The sequence below is a fragment of the Symphalangus syndactylus genome, chromosome 17, assembly GCF_028878055.3.
Source record: "Symphalangus syndactylus isolate Jambi chromosome 17, NHGRI_mSymSyn1-v2.1_pri, whole genome shotgun sequence".
Taxonomy (NCBI): domain Eukaryota; kingdom Metazoa; phylum Chordata; class Mammalia; order Primates; family Hylobatidae; genus Symphalangus; species Symphalangus syndactylus.
Window position 1 is genome coordinate 19773779 of NC_072439.2, and position 24935 is coordinate 19798713.

The 24935-nt window shown below is 44.8% G+C and overlaps 1 protein-coding gene across 3 annotated transcripts; it reads left to right on the forward strand.

Annotated features, from left to right (window-relative positions):
• Positions 1-11554: 11554 nt before the first annotated feature.
• Positions 11555-24627, forward strand: LOC129466590 (pregnancy-specific beta-1-glycoprotein 7). Of its 3 annotated transcripts, none has more exons than XM_063621037.1 (6): positions 11555-11750; positions 13006-13371; positions 19050-19328; positions 22054-22332; positions 22732-22986; positions 23938-24627. In XM_063621037.1, the coding sequence occupies exons 1-6, from the start codon at positions 11687-11689 to the stop codon at positions 23952-23954; spliced, it is 1260 nt and encodes a 419-aa protein (XP_063477107.1). In that variant the 5' UTR covers positions 11555-11686; the 3' UTR covers positions 23955-24627. The 3 variants fall into 3 exon arrangements, with proteins under 3 accessions (XP_063477107.1, XP_063477108.1, XP_055106325.2); XM_055250350.2 differs by lacking the exon at positions 23938-24627 and adding an exon at positions 23342-23385 and having other exon boundaries at positions 11557-11750; XM_063621038.1 differs by lacking the exon at positions 13006-13371 and having other exon boundaries at positions 11556-11750.
• Positions 24628-24935: the final 308 nt, after the last annotated feature.

The window sequence follows — 24935 nt, forward strand, 5'->3', positions numbered from 1 at the left end:
GTATGAGGTAAAGGTTCAATTCATACTTGTCCATGGATAGCCAGCTTTCCCAGTATAACATGTTTAAAAGACTGTCCTTTCCCCATGGAATGGTCTTGGCACTCTTGACAAAAATCATTTGGCCATATACGCGAGTTTTCTTTCTGGGTTCTCTATTCTATGCCATTAGTTTCTATGTCCTCCTTTATGCCACTATCACACTCTGTTGATTGATGTAGCTTTGCAGTAGATGCTGAAATCTGAAAGTGTGAGTCTTCCAGCTTCCTTTTTCCTTTTCAAGATTGAAGTTTTTAATTCCATCCTGGACATGCAGCACTCAGATATTTTTGAAGGTTTTGGGATGTGAGAAAGGCTCATTGCTATTTTCTATGGCTTTAGAACTTTTCTCCTTTTCATAGTTGCATCTTTTTCTTGGTGTCTCAGTTGTGGCAGCCATGAATGGCCTCCATGGCAGGGACTTGACTGACAGAGGGCCCAGGTCAGGGCATTCCAAATTCACCTTATATATGATAAATCTATCGTGTACATACTTATTTAAATATGATAAAATTGGCGTTTATATTACATATGTGAATTTTATATATAAATGGCCTAGTATTTTATGTGTTAACTTTTTTTACATATATGGAAATATGTATATATTTAAAATGGTTGTATATTATATACTTTAGATTGTCATATATTGTATATAAATAAATATATAGAGATAAATATGTATATGCTTTTTCCACATGTATACATAGAAAAAGATGTAACACATAAAACACTAGGAGGCTGTGGACACAGCACATGGGACACAGCACAGAGGACAGTGAGTGACACACACTTGGAGAAATAGGAGATTTGGCCATGGGAGTTCTGCATGGGAGGGAAGGGGCAGTGACAAAAAGTGTGTATTTATAGAGAGGGCAAGACTACCAGACACCATAAATATACATATAATGTCAATTTTATTATGTATAAATGTCCTGGTGTTTTATGTGTTACCTCTTTTTCCATATACATATATGGAAATGTGTATATGTTTTACATTATTATACATTTTATATTATTATATATTTTGTTATATATTATATATAAATAAGTATATGGAAATATATATTTTCCCTATACACACAAAAAAGAGGTAACACATAAAACACTAGGACATAGTTACTGGCTACATGTGGGAGAGAGAGAAAAAAGCTAAGTGCAAAAAAATCAAGCCTGGTATGTTAGTTTATACCCACTGAGATGCATCCAAGATGGGATTAGACATGCAAGATAATTTATTAGGAAAAATGTCTGTGAGGGAAAGTGGAGAAGTTATGAAAAAAGTCTGGGAGAGCCTTGGGACCACTATGCAAATCTGATTCCTGTAGGGAGAAAGAGAAAGAAGATTTAGCTTCAGTTCAAAGAAAGCATGGCAATGCTGACAGGGAGTCCTACCACCAGTCACCCAAGAGAGTAAAACAGAGTCTCACAGAACTGGGCTTGCTTTCATATCCCTGCTGAGAGCTTGAGGAAAGTGAGGACTCTATGGAAAGTAGGTTGTCAATTTGGAACGCACTGATCTGGGCCTTCTGTCAATCAAGTCAATTGATTATTAATTAATTATTAGCTGTGAGTATTGGAATTACCTAGGGAAATTTTTCAACATACATAAGCCTATACTTACTCTGCCCTATTCATTAATGGGCTCCACCAAGAACTCAGTAATCCTCTTGAGAAACACAAGCCGCCATGGAGATCTGACAGAGTCTTACTCATGCCTACCACAACTGAGACACTGAGAAAAAGATGCAACCATGAAAGGATAGAAAGTTCTAATGACACAGAAAATAGCAGTCAGCCTTTCTCACATCATAAAGCCTTCAAAAATATCTGAGTGCAGTATGGTCAGGATGAAATTGATAGAAGACTGATCACTAACCTAGAAACACGTTGAGAGAGAAAAAAAAAACTGCAAGAATATAGTTGGCTAATCATCTACCAGCAACCCTCGCACAAAATTAATGTAATCCCTGAAGGAAGAAGTAGAAACTACTTCATACTTAGTGATGGTTCCTAAGGAACCACACTGTAAAATAACATCACCTTTATTCCTTCTTTTCTTTTCTTTCCATGACAGATACTTCAGTACAAGGAAGTTCTCCTGGCCTTTCAGGTAGAGCCACTGTCAGCATCATGATTGGATTACTGGCCAGTGTGGCTCTGATATAGCAGCCCTGGTGTAGTTTATTTCAGGAAGACTGGCAGGTATGATGGCCTTTCCTTTTGTCCTGTTTCCTGCAGGGCTGACTGCCATGCTTGGGAGAGAGAAAGGACTTCTTTGCCTGTATCTGGGACTGGATCTCCTCCTCCTCCCACTAAACTCCTGCTTCTCAGCACTTATTCCTGCAGGTCTCTTCTCCCCTGTTCTTCATGCTCCCTGTACCTCACTGTCTCCTACAAATGATTATCCTCAACCTCTGCTCATTTGTTTCCCAGATTCAATACCTTATAAAACCCTCTTGATACCTTTTTTAACATGTCTCACTTGTGTCATTCTCTCCATTCCCACAACCTCAACAACTGCTAGAGGTACTGCTTGACTTATCTCCAGGTTTTGAAATCTTCCTTGTGTATGACTGCCTTATTACCTTCCTAAATTCTACTTACCTCGCCTATTCAAAAATCTTCAGAGATCTACTCTTGCCTATTTGATAAGTTCACATTTCTTCTCTTTACTAATTTTTATTGCTTCCATTCCCTCTATTCCCTAGTGTAATTCCTCCATTCTAATTAAATCTGTCTTTCTACACATCCCTTCCCCTCCATCTGATATACACATAGAATGCTTAGTTCCAATGCTATGGCTAAAAACATGGTGATCTCCCATCTACCATCTGCAGTACGGGCTTACCCATACCCTTCATCACAAGCAACCTCTGACTTCCCAGAGAATGATGACTCTAGCATTAATGTGTAAACCTGAGACTCAGAACACAACCTACATGTGATTGAGAAACTTTTCCTGATGACCAATACATATGTTCATGAAAGATATGGAAATGAAGAAGGCAATGTTTCTACCCCGAGGAACATAAAGCCTAAGATAGATGATAAAACCCGAAAAATAATTATAATACCAAAACAGAAAAAAGTGAATGCCACAAGAAATCAGAGAAATCTGATGGGAAATATAGATATACATTGGAATCAGCAGAAAATGATTTTTTAAATGGATGCCCAAGCCCCATGCAGAGGATCCAATTTAATGGTCTAAAGTGAGACTCAGGCATTGGTAATTTTTAAGTCTTCCCAGATGCTACTAATGTGTAACCAGGATAAAGAACAGCTGTTCTAATAGGTAAAACTTAGACCTAAATTAATGATTATTAGCTGGGAGTATTGGAATTATCTAGGGAAATTTTTCAGCATACATAAGCCTATACTTTCTTGGCCCTATTCCTTAATGGCCTACACCAAGAACTCAGTAATCCTGTTGAGAAACACAAGCTACATGGAAAAGCCACTTTATTTGATATGTAAAATTATATGAAAAGCATTTTCAAATCATAAGGGGTAAACGATGCTAAACCTTCTCTATGGTATATTTATGGATATGTTACTGATATGATTGTTCCAGAAACTGTATTAGATTCCTAGAAATTAAATATGTTATCAGCCATAATGTCATAAACCACAGAAGTAACTTTTTATGTGAGCTGTGTTATCATAATTCTCATCAGAGTTTTAACCATAGTCATTTAAAATCTTTGTCATTCACAGATATTGTTTTTATTCTTACTCAAAGCATTTCCAATCAGCTATAGTCCAAAATTGCTTCCTTTTCAAGGAGATTTATGGAAAAGATGCTGACAAGTACTCTTTAATAGAAGTTTCTGATAACTTTAAGATTATACCACTGGACTGTCTAAGAACTTGCAAAACTTTAACAAACAGGCTGATATCTTCATAAAATTCCCAGCCTACAAAGCAGGAAAAATATTGATTTCATTGAAATAATTGATAATAATGAGGATAATGTTTTTATGATTTTTATTTGAAAATTTGCTGATTTTTTAAATGGTTTGTTTTCTAGATTTATGGAATTTTTTTCTTTTAATCTATCTATAGCTTATAGCAGCTCAATAAACTATACTTCTGGGAACGATAATTGAAACACTTACTTTTGCTCTCTACCTGACTGCCCCAGAATTGGGCAACTATTCATGATTATTGATATGTTTATGGTAATACACATCTTTGCACAAGTACAGTAACAGTCTGCTCTCTTTTTAATAGGATACATTTGAAATCATTGGCTATATTACCAAGGATTTGACTGGGATGTTATATTTAAGAATACAGATAGAATGAACCAATATGAACTGCAGGCAAAGTCTGAAGTCAGACTTGGTTTGGCTTCCTATTCTCAAGAGTTTTGTAAAAGTTTAATCTGAGATTCCTTTTAAAAACTTAGAGGAAATAAAATTTTAAAAGGGAGCCTACATGGTCCACTGCTACTCTTGCTGCACTTATGTAAAGAATCAGACCACGTTTGAAGAAACTCACCCTATCTTGCAAACAAACTTACTCTACTGAAATTATCATTGGTAAAAATAGACATGCCCATAGAGAGAAAAATTATGTGGAAAATAAAAACTAGTACACCTGTTATGAGATTGCAGCTCTGTTCATTGTTTCTGTGTTTCTATTATCCACCTGTAGACTGGACATTACCCTGAATTCTACCAGTTCCTCCAATTCCATTTTCTCCCATGGAATCACTAAGAGCAAGACCCACGCTGTTCCAGAAGCCCTATAAGCTGGAGGTGGACAACTCAATGTAAATTTCATGGGAAAATCCTTGGACCTGAAGCGTGAGCCACTCAGAACTCACCAAAATAATCAACACCATAAAAACAGATGCTCAAACTATAAACCAGGACAACAAGCTGATGACTTCACACTGTGGACAGTTTTTCCCAAGATGTCAGAACAAGACTCTCCATCATGATGAGGCTCTCACCCTTCTTAACTGTCCTTGCTCATGCCTGCCTCTTTCACTTGGCGGGATAATGCAGTCATTAGAATTTCACATGTAGTAGCTTCTGAGGGTAACAACAGAGTGTCGGATATGTCCTCTCAACCTCAAACTTTTACATAACATCTCAGGGGGAAATGTGGCTCTCTCCACCTTGCATACAGGGCTCCCAATGGAAATGAACACAGAGATATTGCCTGTGTGTTTGCAGAGAGGATGGTTTCTATAAAGAGGTAGGAAAGCTGAAATCATAGTAGAGTCCCCTTTAAATGCACATCGTGTGGATGGCTCTCGCTGTTTCCTAAGAGATAATGGTAAAACGTGACAGTAATACTGATTCTAGCAGAATAAAACATGTACCACATTTGCTAATACTGTTCTCTTAAAATAATTTTAAAAGAATGGGGTGGGCCCTCCCATGTGGCCAGGCCTGGTCTCTGAAGAGAATCTTCCATCTGTGGTAACAATGCCTAGGAAGATGACATGGACTTTGTCCTGATATGCAGATATCCCTGTATACCCTTCCCCTGCTGCAGGGTAGTACCAGCCCAGGGCTCAAATATTCACCTGCAGAGCTGAGAGAGAACATGGGATACCCAGCATTCCTTACCTTCTTCCAGTCCACTGCAGTGGCTACCGGCATGGCCCATTTACCCCTGAGGACACCCATTTGCTGACCCATAGTTTCTAAGAGTCAGACTTTCCTGGCTTCTCTGAGCCCCAGCTACTTTCACTCTGCTGAACTCTTCTCCCCACAGGTGTCATTGCATTAGCAGACACCTCTTTCAGCTACAGCTAACAGGTAAGCCAAGACCCAGACCCCAGAGGATAAACAAGGATTTCAAAACCTACTGTGTCCAGTGGAGATGACCACTTGTGGGCGGCAAGTCACCCAGGTGCCGAGGCAAGAGACCGAGGGCACGAGCTGTTCCAGTATAATAAAATATAAAAGAAGAATAGTTATACCAGATATAGATCTTAGATATGATTATATATGAATATCATTAATCATTAGTTGGTAGCAATTACTCTTTATTCCAATATTACAGTAATACTCGCTCTATAATCATAACCTAGGAAAAGCCAGGCCATATAGAGATAGGAGCTGAGGAGACATAGTGAGAAGTGACCAGAAGACAAGAGTGCGAGCCTTCTGTTATGCCCAGACAGGGCCACTAGAGGGCTCCTTCGTCTAGCGGTAACGCCAACGTCTGGGAAGACGCCGGTTGCCAAGCAGATCATGATCTAGCGGTAGCCTGTGTCAAGGAAAAACACCCGCTACTTAGCAGACCGGGTAAGGGAGTTTCCCTTTCCCTGGTGGAGTTTAGAGAAGACTCTACTCCTCCACCTCTTCTGGAGGGCCTGACATTAGTCAGGCCGACCCGCAGTTATCCGGAAGCCTAACCATCTCCCAGTGATGCTGTGCATCAGTGGTCACACTACTAGTCCGCCTTTATGTTCCATCCTGTACACCTGACTCTGCCATTTAGTTAGCAGTAGCAAATTAGTGAAAGTACTAAAAGTCCCTAACAAGCAGAAATAATGGTGTAAGCTCTCTATCTCTCCTCTCGCTCTCTGCCTTGGCAGTCAGAGCAGGGAAGGGCCCCCTATCCAGTGGACACGTGACCCACGTGACATTACCTATCACTGCAGATGGCTTACACTCCTTATCCTGCCCCTTTGTCTTGTATCCAATAAATGTCAGAGCAGACTGGCATTCGGGGCCACTACCTCTCTCCGCATCTGGGTGGTAGTCATCCCACAGGCCCAGCTGTCTTTTCTTTTATCTCTTTGTCTTGTGTCTTTATTTATACAATCTCTTGTCTCCGCACACAGGGAGAAAAACCCACCGATCCTGTGGGGCTGGTCTCTACACCCAGTGTACAGAGACAAACGAGTAGAGGTGTATACAACTACCCCAACAACACTGTATCCCAAAACACTGTCCTCCCAGCTCCTCATTGTGGAATTCACTGTCCCTCATCATGTGGGCAGGTGCTTCCAGTGTCTCACAATTCTTCCACAGGAAGCAATGCACACTTTAACATAGCACGTCAGCAAATAAAGTGGTGACAGTTTACCTGCTTACATAAAGTTTCTTAAAAGGTTCTCCCAAATCTTCCCCTGAAGAAGACAGAAAAGGCTTTCCGAATTGTGAAACATTGGCCTCCCACCTTTCAAAAAAGTACCCATGAATAGCCGAAACAATCTTGCCAAAATAAATTGTAGGACTTGAACTTTCTTATTTGAAATCTGACAAAGGAGTACAATCGTTAAAACAGAAGCTGCTGGCAAAAGAATGGACATAAAGACAAATGGGTTAGAGTTGAGAGTCTAGAAATAAACCCTCACACTTATGGTCAATTACTCTTTGAAGAGGGTGTCAAGACAATTTAATGGAGGAACAATTCTCCTTTCAAATGATAGTGCAGAAACAACTAGATACCCACATGCAAAACAGTGAATTTAGATAACTCTGCCGCCCACCATATCAAACAGTTCTCTAAAAAATTGATTAGTGAGTTAAATATAAGACCTACAACCACAAAAACATCTTAAAATAGACAGAGGTAAATATTGATGACGTCAAATGTGCAATGGATTCTTAGATATGATACAAAAGCATGAGAAACAAGAAAAATAAAGAGATAAATTGGGCTTTATCAAGATGTGAGCCTTTTGTGCATCAAAGAAAATTATCAAGAAAATAATTAATAGACACAGAATGAGAGAAAATATTTGCAAACCACATATAGGCAGTTTTCATGTCCAGATAATATAAAGAACTAGCTACAACTCAATAACAAAATGACAAACCATCCAATTTATACATGGGCAAAAGACTCAAATAGACATTTCTTCAAAGAAGATATACAAATAGTCAAGAAGGACATGAAAAGATACACAACATCATTAGTCATTAGGAAAATACAAAGTCAAAGCTGCAATGAGACACCACATCACACCTACAAAACTGGCTACCATTCTTTTAAAATGTTAAAAAACAGGTAGCAGCATTAGGAAGAATTTGGAATCCTCATACGTTGCTGGTGAGAATATGAAAAGGTACAGCCGTTAGGAGAAACAGTTTTGTTGTTCCTCAAAAAGCTAATCATAGAATTCTCATTTGAAACAACATCCATTCATAGGTATATACCCAACGAATTAAATCCAGGGACTCAAACAGGTACTTGGATGGGAATGTTGATTGCAGCATTATTCACAAATGATAAAATATGAAAACAATCCAAGTGCTCATCAACATATGAATAAATAAATATGGTGAAACATACAACGAAATGTTAATCTGCCATAAAGAGGAATGAAGCTCTGACACCGGCTGGAACATGCATGGACTTTGGAAACATTATGCTAAGTGAAATGTATCAGAAAAAAATAACATAATTGTATAATTCCATTTATATGAAACATCAAGAATACACAAATTCATAGAGACAGAGTAGAGATGGTCAAGGTCTAGGGTGGAATATACAGGGAGTTATTGTTAAAAACATAGAGTTTCAGTTTAAAATGATAAAATTTCCTAGGAAAAATAGTGGTGATGGTAATTTAACACTGTGTATGTGGTTAATTTCACTGGATTGTGCATGTTAAAGTGGTTAAAATAGCACATTATTCACAGAACTGTGAAAAATCGATTTCTATTATTTAATTCACCTAGGCTGAGATGTTTGTTATGGCAGCTGAAGCCCATGAATACATCATCTGACCCAGTGTTTTCAATGAAATGCATCAGTTTTTCAATCAAGTTAGCTGGAAGCTCCTGTCCCCAGCAGAACCAGAGGCTCCAAAACAAGAGCTCCAGCAGAGGCTCAGCCACCACAGGTCCGATAGGGCAGCCTCAGTGTCAGGCCCTGGATGGCATGTGAGGCCACAGCGATACAACCACAACGTGTAAGTGTAAGTATTTTCACTACTGACAGACACTGGGGAGCACTCGGCACACCTGGAGACCACAGACACAGAGGTCAGTGAGCCCAGGCAGGGAGGAGAGAAGAGACCGGTAAGCCAATGGCTTTATTAAGTCCAGGATGTTATCTGACAGGTTTCCAGCAGGGAGCTTTAATGGATGTGTTCAAAGCAAGCAGCAAACACTGGGACCAGGAGCTCACGCTGTGACTGAGAGGTGGTCACTTTAAATGTGAGGGTGAATGTCAGAATGGTCAGTTTAAAGAAAGCAGCTGGAGAGAGGGGAGCCCAGCACACCACGCAGGAGAGATGCCTCTAAGATTTTATCTCTGGCCACCAACTGGAGCCACTTGAAGTAGATACAGTATTGGAAACTGCCATGGTGACCAAGCCCTGCTTCTGATTTGAGGCAAAAAAACTTACACCTTAAAAAATGAATGACAAGGCAGCATGACACTATGACCATCATGACATCCAGGGACATCAGCAGGGTGTGGTACTGTGCCCTGGAATCAGAATCCTGGGTTCTGGTCCCTGGGAGTGAGAAAATGAAAATGACTTGTGCCTGCCCCCCTGACATTGATCTTCCCACCCTGCTGCTCCCTATTCTTCTCCCAAGCCCATGTGCAGTGCTCAGCCCCATACATCACCGCCCCCAGGGTATACACAGTGCCGCCTACTGCACACAAACACAAACTCACAGAAGGTGACAAAAATCTGCATTTGGGAGATCAGATTGTGAAAGAGGGAGAACAGTGAACGTAGAGCCACAGAGACTGGGACTCACAGGGCTGGAAGGTGACGGAGCTGTAACATAACATACGTGTGACCTCGTGTGAAGTGTGCCGATCCATGTGGAATAAAACATAAGCCTGGCCTGGGATTGCTGCCGTTCGCACTTCCCTCCTTGTCCACCAGTGGGTGACAGAGTCCCTCCCAGCCTGGAGCCTTCCCAGGGGATGCCAACCTCCCTCAGCGGAACCCACAGCCCAGCACGGTCCACCCTCACCAAGGTCACTGCGGCCCAAGTCCTCAGCGCCCTCCGTGCTCCCCACACGGACTCTGTCAGCTCCTCCCTGACCTGGCGGCCGCCAACCTAACACCACTCCCTCTGCAGGTAGCTCCTGCCCCACACACCTGCTCCTTCCCTGGGCCCAGCTAAAGGCATCTCCCAGGGCAGCGCTGGTGCACGTGATGCCATACTGGGCGCTTTCCCCTCGTGACCTCCCTCCAACCTCGTCAACTCTTTCTGTCACTGCTCCCTAAATGCCCACCCCTGCTCCATCTGTCCTGTTCTCTGGGGAATCCCAGGCCAAGCCTAGCACTGACACAGAACAGCGGCTGCCTGAGGGCCCACAGCCTCCCCGGGAATCAGCCAGGCACCCTGTGACCTGCCTGCCCGCTGCACCTCGGGGGGCTCACAGCGCGTGTGATGGTCACACACAGGCACCATCCGGGATGTGGCCACCTACCCCCAGCTGTCCCTTGGGAAGACAGACCTCTCCTGTTTGCTTGCGGGGAGAAGGTGGGTGTTATTGCTCTTTGCTCACAGAACACAACTCACCCCCACCCGCCCTCTCAGGTGTGAGCAACGTCCCTTCAGACAGGCTCTCTGGCCACTGCCTGTTCCTCCGCTACAGACAGCAGCTTGGCCACGTCAAAACCCTCAGGACAGACCCCTGGGTATGTCAGCACATAAAAGCCTGAGCCCATCATGGCCACGGAGTAAGCCGGGATGAATCTCTCCAGCTCTGAAACCCTGCTCTGTCCCAGGCTCCCCCTCCTGCGTCTCAATGAGCCATGTCCCACGGGGTTCCTGGGTAACTCCCCACTTCCTCCTGAACCACAAAGGGGAAGGTGTGACCACAGGACAATCAGCTGGGCAGAGAAGAGAGGACCTCAAAGATGGTCAGGAAGAACATGAGAAACCCTGAGCCCCAGCTCAGCCGCCAGACCCCAGGGACCCATAGTGTGACCGAGAACTGTCCCTTTGACTATGGGACTCACAGCCCCCACTGAGCAACCAGCACAGGCCTCACCTCCCAAGAGGCATGAGAGATTCACCCTGCACACCTCCACGAAGGACAGTTTCCTCTGGGACACCCAGGTCCTGAATGTCCATCTTTGGAAGCTGCAGCCAAGCTAGACACGATTACAGAAAGGAAGGGTCCCTCTCACCAGGCAACACACAGCTCACCCACAGCACAATGGGGCGTCACTGTGACAGGGACCTGGTGCAGCTGCAGCCTCCTGCACTGAAGGGGAGAGCCAGATGGGGATGAAAGAGGGCAAAGGCCGTGAATGTGCACCCCGACCCAGAGCCATGGGGACAGCAGGAGGCTGAGGCCCAGGACTGTGCTTGCCCAACCGGCAGGGTATGTGTGTGACTGTGTGGGTCTGTGTGTGTCTCTTCTGTGTGCATGTGTGTGTGTGTCTGCACAAAGAGTGTGTTGAGGTTTGGTGAAAGAATCACTGTCGAAAAAGGCAGAGGACTCCACAATTCCCAGGGCCTGAAACACAGACAAAAGGAAAAACAGAAGGAGGGACAAGGAGGCAGGACTGAGAGAGGAGGGGACAGAGAGGTCTCCTGGGCCTGACCCCGCCCATGAGCTTGAGAAGTGCTCCTACCCCGGGAAGAGGCTCAGCGCAGAAGGAGGAAGGACAGCACAGCTGACAGCCGTGCTCAGGAAGCTTCTGGATCCTAGGCTCAACTCCACAGAGGAGAACACACAGGCAGCAGAGACCATGGGGCCCCTGTCAGCCCCTCCGTGCACACAGCACATCACCTGGAAGGGGCTCCTGCTCACAGGTGAGGAGAGAACTTCCTGGGAGAGGACAGGAGGAGTAAGTAGAGTCACTGGATGGGGTCTCCTAGAGAGGATGGGGTTCTAAAAAATAAAAGAAGCCAGCAATTTCGGAGGCTGAGGTGGGTGCATCACGAGATCAAGAGTTCAAGATCAGCCCGGCCAACAGAGTGAAGCCCTGTCTCTACTAAAAATACAAAAAATTAACCAGGTATGGTGGTGTGCTCCTATAATCCTAGCTACTCAAAAGGCTGAGGCAGGAGAATCACGTGAACCCAGGAGGCAGAAGTTGCAGGGAGCCAAGACAGCGCCACCGCACGCCAGCCCGGGCGACAGTACGAGACTCCGTCTCAAAAAAAAAGAAATAAAGAAAGAAAGAAAAAAAGAGAAAAGAAAAAAAGGAAAGAAGGCTCTGTTGGAGCCTGGATAGGGGAAAATACACCAGAGAGGGACAGGGGTCAAAACAGGAAAGCCACATTGAACCAGAATTGGTAAGATGTAGGAAAATCTTAAGTGTTCTGTTTTCCTGATTAATCATCAGGGGCCACCACATTTTCAAAAATGATAATAACAACTACATCAGGTGATACTTCAAATAAAAATATAAGCAGGGCATGAAACACTGTCCTCAGCAAAAAACCTCAACAATTGGGGGAAAAAAAACACCCAGGGCGTAGAGGGCCCTGAGAACTCTCACATCTACAGGAGTCTGCAGCCTGCTCCTTCCAGTGCAGTCTGCACTGGGGTGCAACCAAGATCACAAAAGTCCCTGTCCTCGCGGAGCTCACGCTGTCATGAGGAGGAAGACAGACATGCAAAGAGATCTAGAATGTGAGGTCAGGTGTTGACAAGAACCCTGGAGGGAGCACAGCAGGGAAAGGTCAGAAAGGGAAGAGCCAGGGTCTCTGAAGGAGGTGTCAGGAAAGAAGTCTAACGATGCCCTGATGTGAGCAGGACCTGAGGGCAGTGTGGAGGGGGCCATGCGGACCCCTGGGGAAGAGGATTCCAAACAGAAAAATGCCAAGGTCAGAAGTGTTGAAGGAATGGGGGTCATGGTGCTGACCTTGACCTAGTAGGACAGTAGGACACACACACATACACACACACACACACACGTCCATTTTGTGTGTGTGTGTGTGTGTGTGTGTGTGTGTGTCTTCAAGGCTGAGGATTGAAGAGACCTTCTCAGGACCCAGGGCCCCATCTTTTCACCCCAGTACATAGGTCTCAATATTAACTGATGCTCTCTCCACCTCCTAGCATCACTTTTAAACTTCTGGAACCCGCCCACCACTGCCCAAGTCATGATTGAAGCCCAGCCACCCAAAATTTCCGAGGGGAAGGATGTCCTTCTACTTGTCCACAATTTGCCCCAGAATCTTGCTGGCTACATGTGGTACAAAGGGCAAATGACGGACCTCTACCATTACATTATATCATATATAGCAGACAGTCAAACAATTATACCTGGGCCTGCATACAGTGGGCGAGAAACAGTATATTCAAATGCATCCCTGCTCATCCAGAAAGTCACCCGGGAGGACGCAGGATCCTACAACTTACACATCATAAAGCGAGGTGATGAGACTACAGGAATAACTGGACATTTCACCGTCACCTTATACTGTGAGTGATTCCACATGATCCCTGGGTGTTGGGCGGCAGGGGTCATTTCTACTTCACACACACAGGATTGTCAGGCTTGGACTATGCCTGTGGCCCTCTCTGCATTATGTCCCATGCTGGGGTTTGGGCATTTAGTGCAGGACACACACAGAGGAGACAAATTTCAACAGATCAGAATTCCTTTCCCGCATCCAGACCCTGCAGACACTTGCTGCAGAGGAAGGACAGTCTGATGGGGGGACTCAGCAGCAGGAGATCAGTCTCAGCCAAGCACATCATGCCCTCTTCATAAATTTCACCCTGAGAAAGACCCTGGAGAACTGAGTAGAGCTTGGCCTGAGGGGCCCCCTGAGATACTCTCAGAGAAGCTCAGCCCTAGAAACCTCAAGCCCAGACCTCTGTCCCTAAATCCTTACTCCAGATAAAGCTGAGGAGCCTGTGCCAGGGCTGGGCTGTGGCTTCTTGGGCAGGGCTTACTGGGACCAAGGATTTACCAGCTGTCTGAGGACTGTGTCTCCTGGAGCTGCTCACCAGCCAGGGCTCAGCCCTCAGAGCCTCATCTGGGCAAGGACAGAGCTTTCTTCACCTGAGACTCACAGTGGAGAGGACAGAAAGACAAGCTTTGTAGACCATCAGCCAACTGCCCTGGGAGGCTTAGGCAGTCCTTAGAAAGTCTAATGTCCCCAGAAGCAGAAACAGAAGAGAGAAGATGTACCTGGTAGCAGCTTGTCCACAGGGATCTGACCTAAAGATGCTTTCTCATGGAAGCAAATGAGTAATAAATGCTGTTTGTGTGAACACCTCCACTGTGCCAAGCATTAGGTCAGGTGACTGTGAATAATATAAAATTTATTCACAGATAGCATGAAAAGCCACAGTCCATTTGCCATTTACCTTATTTGACTGAGAGAAAACTGAGGCACAGGAAGGCACAGTCACTGAACCAGAGTCACACAAACACAAAGGGGAGATCAGGGTCACATGACGTCTGTCTGCAGCCACAGGCCCAGCCTCTCCTCCACCAGAAGTGAGGGCTTACTGGGTTCCAAGGACCCCATAGTCATTTATTGGCTCAAATCCTCTCTTCTTAGGCATCTAACACCTCAGAGGAGTGAGAGCAAATGGTCAGCTGAGTAGTCTGTACTCCAGAACTAAATCACCTGCCTCAACCGTCAGAGTCAGTGCAAAAAAAATGTCCAGGCCTCCTTCTCATATCTTCACCCCCATCCCTGAACCTGAAATCGTGTGTTTCCCAAAGTGTCCATGTCACTGTCATGAGAGGATCAAGGAGAGGACATTGTTTTCTTTCCGCACTCACACCCTACACTAGCACAGGCCCAGTGAGAGAGACACACTCAGGAGCTCTCACATAACAAATGAAGGAATCGAATGAAGAATCGAATGATCCAAAACCTCTTTAGAGACAGGATCTTGGATGCAGAATCCTAGGAGGTTCTAGCCACACCTGTCCCTTGTCCTTCAGAGGCTGACACCCACGTTTCATCCCCCGACTACCTCTTGCCCCTAAAGCCACCCCACCTCGTGTAACTCTGAAGCTCTTTGGCCACCAGAGGGTTTTCAGGGCTCCTTGGTCCTGGACTGTGGAACTGGGGGCACCTGGTCCCTGGGGTCTCTGAAGTCAGTGTAGCCCTCACTGCTCACTGCCATGGTGTCTCTGCCTCTCTCTGCTTCTCTGTGTCCCTCATCTTCCTCCCACTTCATTCTGACTGGCAAGCCCTGTCCTGCACAGCTTCTTCCTCCACCCGTAGGCCTTCCCCAGACACTCCCTCTAACTAGGCTGGCTGTTCTGTTCCCTTCCCACTAACACTGTGGCCTGGCCCACCTCCCAGGAAATAGGAAAGGTGCAGAAATCACTGGAGTTGCCACTCCTGCCAGGCTTCATCTCGAGCCAATGTCCCCAGGTCACTAAGAGAATGACCTTCCACTGTATTCCCATCCAGGGCTCTTTCCCTTTCTGAGGCTGACCTGTGGACAAGACCATGGGACAGGGATAGGCAGTTCCTCCATCCACTCTTAGAATTGCCAGACAAGTTCTTCTGGCCTCCTGCGCAAAAAAAAAAAAAAAAAAAAAAAAAAAAAAAAAAAAAAAAAAAAAAAATTTATTGAAATGGTGATTTGTAGTCAAGAAAGATTTTAATGACTCCAAGTCTGCCAAACAGGATGACGGAGGTTTATTATTCCTCAAATCAGCCTCCTCGGTGGATCAGGGGTTAGAGATTTTCAAGGATAGTTTCAGGGGCACAGGACTAAAAAAATGAGTACTGCTGATTGTTTGGTGACGGAATCATGCGGGCGGAGGGAAATGATCTGTTTGTGCTTGAATCCGCCTCTAGGTAGGGACCACATGACAGGCTGAGCCATTAGTCATAGGTATGGATGAGGTCAGCCGGTTACCAGAATGCAAAAGAATGAGAAACATCTCAAAAGACCAATCTCACGTTCTACAATAGTGATGTTATCTACAGGAGCAATTAGTTACAAATTTTGTAAACTCTGGCCAAATGACATTTGAGCAGTCAGGGATTATAGAAACTGTGCCTACATTTTAGCACAATTCAGTTCCCTCCTATCATCTTAATCTCATGGTCTTTCACTAGTTTTACAAAGGCAGTCCCTGGGCAAAGTAAGGGTGTTAGTTTTATGGAGGAACTATTATCATTCTTGCTTCAAGGTTAAACCATAAACTAAATTCCTCCCAAGGTTAGCCTGGCCTATGCCCAGGAATGAGTGAGGACAGCCAGCCTGAGACTAGATGCCAGATGGAGTCAGCCATGCTAGTTTGCTGTCACTGTTGTAATCTTTGCACGACTCACCAGGGTGTCAGAGGCTGGATAGGCCTGCAGTCCCCAAAGCCCATGGGCTCATTTCACCTGTTTCAATCGTGACTCCATCCTCAACCTGCTATGGAGCTCACTTTCTCTGGTCACTTCCTAGAGACTTCTGGCTTCCTGTCAGGCACATGACAAGCTTGAAATTTGCCACTCGGTTCTCACACTAAGTAAAAAGCTGAACAAACTCAAAAGTCAACAACTCGCTAAAATCCCTCAGAGACGGCTGGGCACAGTGGCTCACACCTATAATGCCAGCACTTTGGGAGGCCGAGGCGGGCACAAGGTCAGGAGATAGAGATAACCCTGGCTAACATGGTGAAACCCCGTCTCTACTAAAAATACAAAAAATTAGCCAGGCGTGGTGGCGGGGGCCTGTAGTCCCAGCTACTTCCGAGACAGGAGAATGGCGTGAACCCCGGAGGCAGAGTTTGCAGTGAGCTGAGATCATGCCACTGCACTCCAGCCTGGGCGACAGAGCGAGACTCTGTCTCAGAAAAAAAAAAAAATGCTGTTAGAGAAATGAAGAATGTTTTTGATGCTTACTGGTAGACTGCACACAGCTGAGGAAAGAATCCCTAGCTTGAGGATGTGTCAATAGAAACTTCCAAAACTGAAACAGGAAAGTTCAAAAAGAGTGGGGAAAAAAAAGTGGAACAACATATTCAACTTCATATTTAATATTTTGTTTTGACAATAGCAATTTTTAAATTTTCTAGTTGTGGGACAACTACAAAGGCTGTAACATACACGTAATGGGAATACTGGTGGTTTTGGGGACCAGTTGGAGGTGGCCAGGTGGGCGCTATCTGATGGTTTTACTGCCTGTGCCACATACAACTGTTTCCTCATGATGAGGCCATTTTCATAAGTTGGAGTTCTTCGTGTGGGGAGACACACGAGCCATTGGCATCTCACTTAGATTCTTCCTAATTCACACAAACTTACACTCTAGCGGTGTTTCCTGAGCTTAAGAGAAAATGAAGAAAGCATTTCACATACCAGTTTTGGGGTCCTCCCCATTTTTCCTAACTCTGCACAGAAATTAGAAGCAGGGAGTTCTTTCTATATTTACTAACATAACACACATCGCTTCTTTTAATTTGGCGTCATTCCTCCCTTTATGTAATTGACGCACTGACCAGTTCTGTCCTTTTAACGGGACTCTCTCTACTTAAGGAGTTGCTAATTTCAAATCACCTTTGGCATCTTTCTTTGAGCATCATGTGATCCTGCTGGAATTCATGGCACACCTCAACCTTATTTTGGTCTCGAGAGAAATACTACTACCAGAAATTGATCTTAGATGTTTGAACCATCAGTAAAAATTTCCACTTATGAAAACATTTTAATGTTTCCTCTAAATTTTTTTTTGTTTGTTACTGGAGTCAGAACATGACATGAGGTCTAAACCCCGGACAACTTTTTATGGGAAAATTCCAGTATTACAGATTGAGCATCCCAAATCCAGAAATCCAAAATCTGAAATGCTCCAAAACTCAACACTTCTGACCACCGATCTGATGTTAAAAAGAAGTGCTCACTGCTGCGTTTTGGATTTTAAATTTTTCAGATTTGGGATGCTAAACCAGTACATATACTGCAAATATTCCAAAATAAAAAAAAATGAGAAATCCAAAACACTTGGTTTTAAGCTTTCTGCATAAGGAGCACTTTATCTGTGTGAACTATAGGCATGAGGCTGTACAGGAGATCTCTAGAACCTCCTCTTCCTGCATAACTGAAACCGCACGCCCACGGAACAACACCCTATTCCCCTGATCCCAGCTCCTGGAGACTTCTATTCTACTCTCTGATTCACTCTGGAATCCACTGATATGAGGTACATAGAGTAGTCAAACTCAGAATCACAGAGTAGAATGTCTAATGAGAGAAAGTATCTGCAACACTTCTTCCCAAATATTGGTCTAATATCCACCAAACACATATGGTCCATGAGGGCCAGACTTTCATCATCAGTTCATGTTCGCCCTTTCCACCAGTCAGTTCTGCATTTGCAAACATCCACATGTATTTCTGGAAATATCCACACGGTCCTCACCTGCCCTCTACAGGGGGAGGGGAGCATCATGGACCCAGGGCAGGCAACATGGTCTTGGTCCAAAGCTAGCAGCTCTTGCCTGTCCCCTTCACTCTTTGTAGGTCATTCCTTGGACTCTCCTCTATCTTTAGAGGTCACTGGCTCAAGTCTGTCACTATGAGACACCTGGGAAAACGGCCCCACCTTGTGGCTCCACTGCCTGATGACTGAACTGACCTCCAGGCTTCATTCTGGTCTCCCCTGTGTTATTTCTGCTGAAGTACCCAGTCCCAGGCCAGGCTTTCCAGTACCCAAAGGGTTTAAGGACAATGGGAAGTTTCATCATCCATCTCTAGGACGTCCTTGGAAAGGGAAGCTGCAGAGAAAACATACCTCGGGGGGCAAAGTAAGACGGAAACTAAGAAGATTCCAGCACTGCATGCTCCAAGTGAGGACCACAAGGTGGGCCAGGCAGGCAGTTGGAGACGGAGGGACTCAGAGAGGCACCAGGGGCTGTGACTGCTGGTCCTGTGTCTTTCCATGACCCAATGCTGCTGCTCAATTCACACTTAAGAAAGTCTGTGCTTCTCCCACATAAAGTAGGCAGCCCCACAATCTCTGAGCCCTCAGATTGCCATGCATCTCTCTTGTAACACACACACACCTGCCATGGGCTTTTAAGGGCTTGGGTGGACTGAGAGGTGGGAAATGCCAACTCTGATTGGAAAACGCCTTTGGAGGAATCAAAGGTGCCACACAGGGCAATCTTCTCTCTGTTTTCTGCACAGCGGAGACTCCCAAGCCCTCCATCTCCAGCAGCAACTTAAACACCAGGGAGGCCATGGAGGCTGTGATCTTAACCTGTGATCCTGAGACTCCGGACGCAAGCTACCTGTGGTGGATGAATGGTCAGAGCCTCCCTGTGACTCACAGGTTGCAGCTGTCCGAAGCCAACAGGACCCTCATTCTATTTGGTGTCACAAAGGATATTGCAGGACCCTATGAATGTGAAATACGGAACCCAGTGAGTGCCAGCCACAGTGACCCAGTCACCCTGAATCTCCTCCGTGAGTATCTTCTGTTCCTCTGGGAGCCAGGCTGCCATCCCAAATACACATGGTCAGAGGCCAGGCCTCTCAGTCCCTCTCAGGTCCAAGTACAGAGACCTTTACCCCTGGACATCAAAGCTGGCCATGACTTTCTGCCCCAGGCAAACCAGAGTAGGCCTAGGCTTGATCAACAATAGGAGAAAAGAGGCTGCTCCTGTCATGGAGACTCAGGCTCCACAGCTTGTGATGGGAGAAACAGGTGAATGTCTCAGGCACCAGATCAGTGAACACAGAGGGGATTTGGCTGGGACTTCAGTGTTGTGACTTGGCTCACAGGGTCACTGTGGCCTTTCCACAGACCAGGAGTTTCCCTTCCCTCTGACAATATCTCCTGTGACTTTATTCTCTTTGCTCCAGATGGCCTGGATGCCCCCACCATTTCTTCCTCATACACCTATTACCATACAGGGGAAGTCCCCAAGCTCTCCTGCCTCACAGACTCTCATCCACTGGCAGAGCATTCTTGGCTGATTGATGGGAAGTTCCAGCAATCAGCACAAGTGTTCTTTATCCCCCAAATCACTAAAACATACAGAGGGGTCTATGTCTGTTTCAGCCATAACTCAGCCACTGGTGGAACAAATCTCATAATCAAGAGCATCATAGTCCCTGGTAAGTGGATCCCTGGAGCATTGGCAATATGTTTTCCAGTGCAGTCTATCTAACTATCAGGGAAGAGCCACCTGCCCTCTGCAAAGGGGAGGGAAAATCAAAAACCCAGGACAGGGAATATGTTTCTGCTCCAAAACCACCAGCTTTTGCCTGTCCCCTTCACTCTTTCTAGATCATTCTTTAAACGGTACACTAACAATGAACAATCTCAAAGGAAATTAAGAAAAGAATTTCAATTCACATTAAAATCAAAAGGAATAAAACATTTCATAATAAGTTTAACCAAAAAGGTCAAATGATTATACCGTGAAAACTACAAAATATTGCTGAAATAAATTAAAGACGATATCAATATATGGAAAGACATTTCATTTTCACGGATTGGAAGAATCAATATTCTTAGAAAGATAATACTATCCAAAGTGAGTTGCAGATTCAATGCAACCCCTACCAGAATCCCAGTAACATTTTTTGCAGAATTAGAAAACTCTGTCCTAAATCTGACCTGACAGGCTCTTATTAATGACTGCCACAACAGAAACACTGAGAAAAAGATGCAACCATGAAAAGGTGGAAAGTTCTGATGACATAGAAAATAGCAATCAGCCTTTCTCGCATCCCAAAGCCTTCAAAAATATACCAGTGCAGCACGGCCAGTATGGAATTGACCGAAAACTAATCACCAAGCTAGAAACGTGGTGAGAGGAAAAAAAAAAAAGGCAAGAATATATTTGGCTTATCACCACCCACTTTTGCCTACTAATTTGATGCTGAAAAAAAATGCTCACTGAAGCATTTTAGATTTTGAATCTTTCAGATTTGGGATGCTAAACCAGTAAGTATATGACAAATATTTCAGAATCAAAAAATGTCAGAAATCCAAAACACTTTTTGTCCTAAGTCTTATGCAGAAGAAGTACTCAATCTATGTGAACTATAGGCATCAAGCTGTACAGCAGATCTCTAGAACCTCCCCACCTTGCATAACTGAAACTGCACAGCCATGAACAACTTCTGATGCTCCCCACTCCCAGCTCCTGGCAACCAGCAGTCTCTTCTCATATTCACTCTGGAATCCACTTACATGAGGTCCCTAGAGTAGTCGAAACCACGGAATCAGAGAGTAGAATGTTCAATGAAAGAAAATATTTCTAAAACTTCTCTCCAAATTTGTCTCATATCCATCAAACACACATGGCCCACGAGGACCAGATTTCCAGCAGTTCATTCCCACTCTTTCCACCAGTCAGTTCTGCATTTGCAAATGTCCACATGTATTTCTGGAAAGATTCACATGGTCCTCACCTGCCCTCTGAAGAAGGAGAGGAAACTTAAAGAACCCAGGACAGGGAACATGGTTCTGCTCCAAAGCCACCAGTTCTTGCCTGTCCCCTTCACTCTTTCTAGATCATTCCTTGTACTCTGCTCTATCTTTAGAGGTCACTGGTTCAAGTAACTCATCATGAAACACCTGCAAAAAACTGCCCCACCTTGTGCCTCTACTGCCTGATGACTGAACTGACCTCCAGGCTTGACTCTGGTCTCCCCTGTGTTATTTCTGCTGAAACATCCAGTCCCAGCCCAGGCTGCTCAGTATCTTCAGGGTTTCAGGACAATGGGAAGTCCCATTATTACTCATCTCTAGAATGTCCTTGGAAATGGAAGCTGCAGGGAAATCACAACTAGGGGGGCAAACTAGGATGGAATTTGGAAAGGGCCCAGCAGTTGCACATTCCAGGTAAGGAACCCAAGGTGAGCCAGCCAGTCAACTGATGAGGGAGGGACTCGGAGGGGTACCAGGGGCTGTGACTCCCACTGACGCGTCTGTCCATGACCCAAAACTGCTGCTCAATTGACACTTGAGAAAGTCTGTGCTTCCCTAAGAGCAGGCGGCCTCACAGTCTTTGAGCCCTTAGATCATCATGCATCTGTCTTGTGACACACGCACCAGCTATTGGCTTTCAAGGACTTGGGGGGGCTGAGAGGTGGGAGATGCCACTCTGATTGAAGGATGCCTGTGGAGGAATCAAAGGTGCCACATGGCACAATCTTCTCTCTGTTATCCACACAGCGAAGCTGCCCAAGCCGTATATCACCATCAACAACTTAAACCCCAGGGAGAATACGGACGTCTTAACCTTCACCTGCGAACCTAAGAGTGAGAACTACACCTACATGTGGTGGCTAAATGGTCAGAGCCTCCCGGTCAGTCCCAGCGTAAAGCGACCCATTGAAAACAGGATCCTCATTCTACCCAGTGTCACGAGAAATGAAACAGGACCCTATCAATGTGAAATACGGGACCAATATGGTGGCATCCTCAGCGACCCAGTCACCGTGAATGTCCTCTGTGAGTATCTTTTGTTCCTCTGTGGGCTAGGATATCGGCTTAAGTCCAAATGACCAGAGGCCAGGCCTCTCAGTCTCTCTCCGGTCCAAGTATAGACACCTTTACTTCTGGACATCCGAGCTGGCCATGACTCCCTGCCCTGGGAAAACCTGGGTAGGCACAGCCTTAACCAAGAATATAAGGGGAGGAGACACTCTTGTCATGGGAGACTTGGGGCCCACAGCTTGCGATGGGAGAAACAGGTGAATACCTCAGGCTTTGGCTCAGTGAACATAGAGGGGGTTTGGCTGGGACTTGAGGGTGTGTCTTGGCTCGAAGGTCACTGTGTTCCTTTAAGAGACCAGGAGCATCCCCTTCCTGTGGACGACATCACCTGTGGCTTTATTCTTTTTGCTCCAGATGGTCCAGACCTCCCCAGAATTTACCCTGCATTCACCTATTACCATAAAGGGGAAAACCTCTCCCTGTCCTGCGTCGCCGACTCTAACCCACCGGCAGAGTATTCTTGGACAATTAATGGGAAGTTTCACCTATCAGGACAAAAGCTCTCTATCCCCCAAATTACTACAAAGCATAGCGGGCTCTATGCTTGCTCTGTTCGTAACTCAGCCACTGGCAAGGAAAGCTCCAAATCCGTGACAGTCAAAGTCCCTGGTAAGTGGATCCCAGCATGCTTGGCAATAGGGTTTTAGGTGGAGCGTATCTGGCTTCCAGAGAAGAGTCAGGAAAACATTTTTATTCCCAGCCTGTGTCCCATGGGCACAAGCAAATCCCAAATTATCCTCCTGAACCCTCCCAATTTCTCTAAGAACTTCCAAAACTTTAACAAACAGGCTGATATCTTCATAAAATTCCCAGCCTAGACCAAGCAGGAAAAACATTGATTTCATTGAAATAATTGATAATAATGAGGATAATGTTTTTATGATTTTTATTTGAAAATTTGCTGATTCTTTAAATGGTATGTTTTCTAGATTTATGGAATTTTTCTCTTTTAATCTATCTATAGCTTATACCAGTTCAATAAACTATACTTCTGGGAATGATAATTGAAACATTTACTTTTGCTCTCTACCTGACTGCCCCAGAATTGGGCAACTATTCATGAGTATTGATATGTTTATGGTAATACACATGTTTGCACAAGTACAGTAACGATCTGCTCTCTTTGTAACAGGACACATTTGAAATCATTGGTTATATTACCAAGGCTTTGACTGGGATGTTATATTTAAGAATATAGATAGAATGAACCAATATGAACCGCAGACAAAGTCTGAAGTCAGCCTTGGTTTGGCTTCCTATTCTCAAGAGTTTTGTAAAAGTTTAATCTGAGATTCCTTTTAAAAACTTAGAGCAAAGAAAATTTTAAAAGAGCGTCCACATGGTCCATTGCTACTCTTGCCGCACTTATGTAAAGAATCAGACCAAGTTTAAAGAAACTCAACCTATTTTACAAACACACTTATTCTACTGAAATTATCATTGGTAAAAATAGAGATGCCCATAGAGAGAAAAATTATGTGGAAAATAAAAACTGTAGTACACCTGTTATGAGATTGCAGCCCTGTTCATTGTTTCTGTGTTTTTATTATCCATCTGCAGAGTGGACATTACCCTGAATTCTACCAGTTCCTCCAATTCCATTTTCTCCCATGGAATCACTAAGAGCAAGACCCACGCTGTTCCAGAAGCCCTATAAGCTGGAGGTGAACAACTCAATGTAAATTTCACGGGAAAACCTTGGACCTGAAGCGTGAGCCACTCAGAGCTCACCAAAATGTTCGATACCATAACGACAGCCGCCCAAACTGTAAACCACGACAACAAGCTGATGACTTCCCACTGTGGACAGTTTTTCCCAAGATGTCAGAACAAGACTCCCCATCATGACGAGGCTCTCACCCCTCTTAACTGTCCTTGCTCATGCCTGCCTCTTTCACTTGGCGGGATAATGCAGTCATTAGAATTTCACATGTAGTAGCTTCTGAGGGTAACAACAGAGTGTCGGATATGTCCTCTCAACCTCAAACTTTTACATAACATCTCAGGGGGAAATGTGGCTCTCTCCACCTTGCATACAGGGCTCCCAATAGAAATGAACACGGAGATATTGCCTGTGTGTTTGCAGAGAGGATGGTTTCTATAAAGAGGTAGGAAAGCTGAAATCATAGTAGAGTCCCCTTTAAATGCACATTGTGTGGATGGCTCTCGCTGTTTCCTAAGAGATACATTGTAAAACGTGACAGTAATACTGATTCTAGCAGAATAAAACATGTACCACATTTGCTAATACTGTTCTCTTAAAATAATTTTAAAAGAATGGGGTGGGCCCTCCCATGTGTCCAGGCCTGGTCTCTGAAGAGAACCCTCCATCTGCGGTAACAATGCCTAAGAAGATGAGATGTACTTGGTCCTGATATGCAGCCATCCCTGTATACCCTTCCCCAGCTGCAGGGCCATACCAGCCCAGGGCCCAAATCTTCAGCTGCAGAGCTGACAGAGAACATGGGATACCCAGCATCCCTTACCTTCTTGCAGTCCACTGCAGTGGCTACCGGCATGGCCCATTTACCCCTGAGGACACCAATCTGCTGACCCAC

What these genes read in the sequence shown, in the direction of transcription:
- LOC129466590 (XM_055250350.2), top strand. Translation starts at nt 11,687, where the DNA reads ATGGGGCCCCTGTCAGCCCCTCCGTGCACACAGCACATCACCTGGAAG. An exon ending in GAAGGGGCTCCTGCTCACAG is followed by an intron (nt 11,751 to 13,005) that starts GTGAGGAGAGAA and finishes TCCACCTCCTAG; the next exon opens with CATCACTTTTAAACTTCTGG. An exon ending in TTTCACCGTCACCTTATACT is followed by an intron (nt 13,372 to 19,049) that starts GTGAGTGATTCC and finishes TTTTCTGCACAG; the next exon opens with CGGAGACTCCCAAGCCCTCC.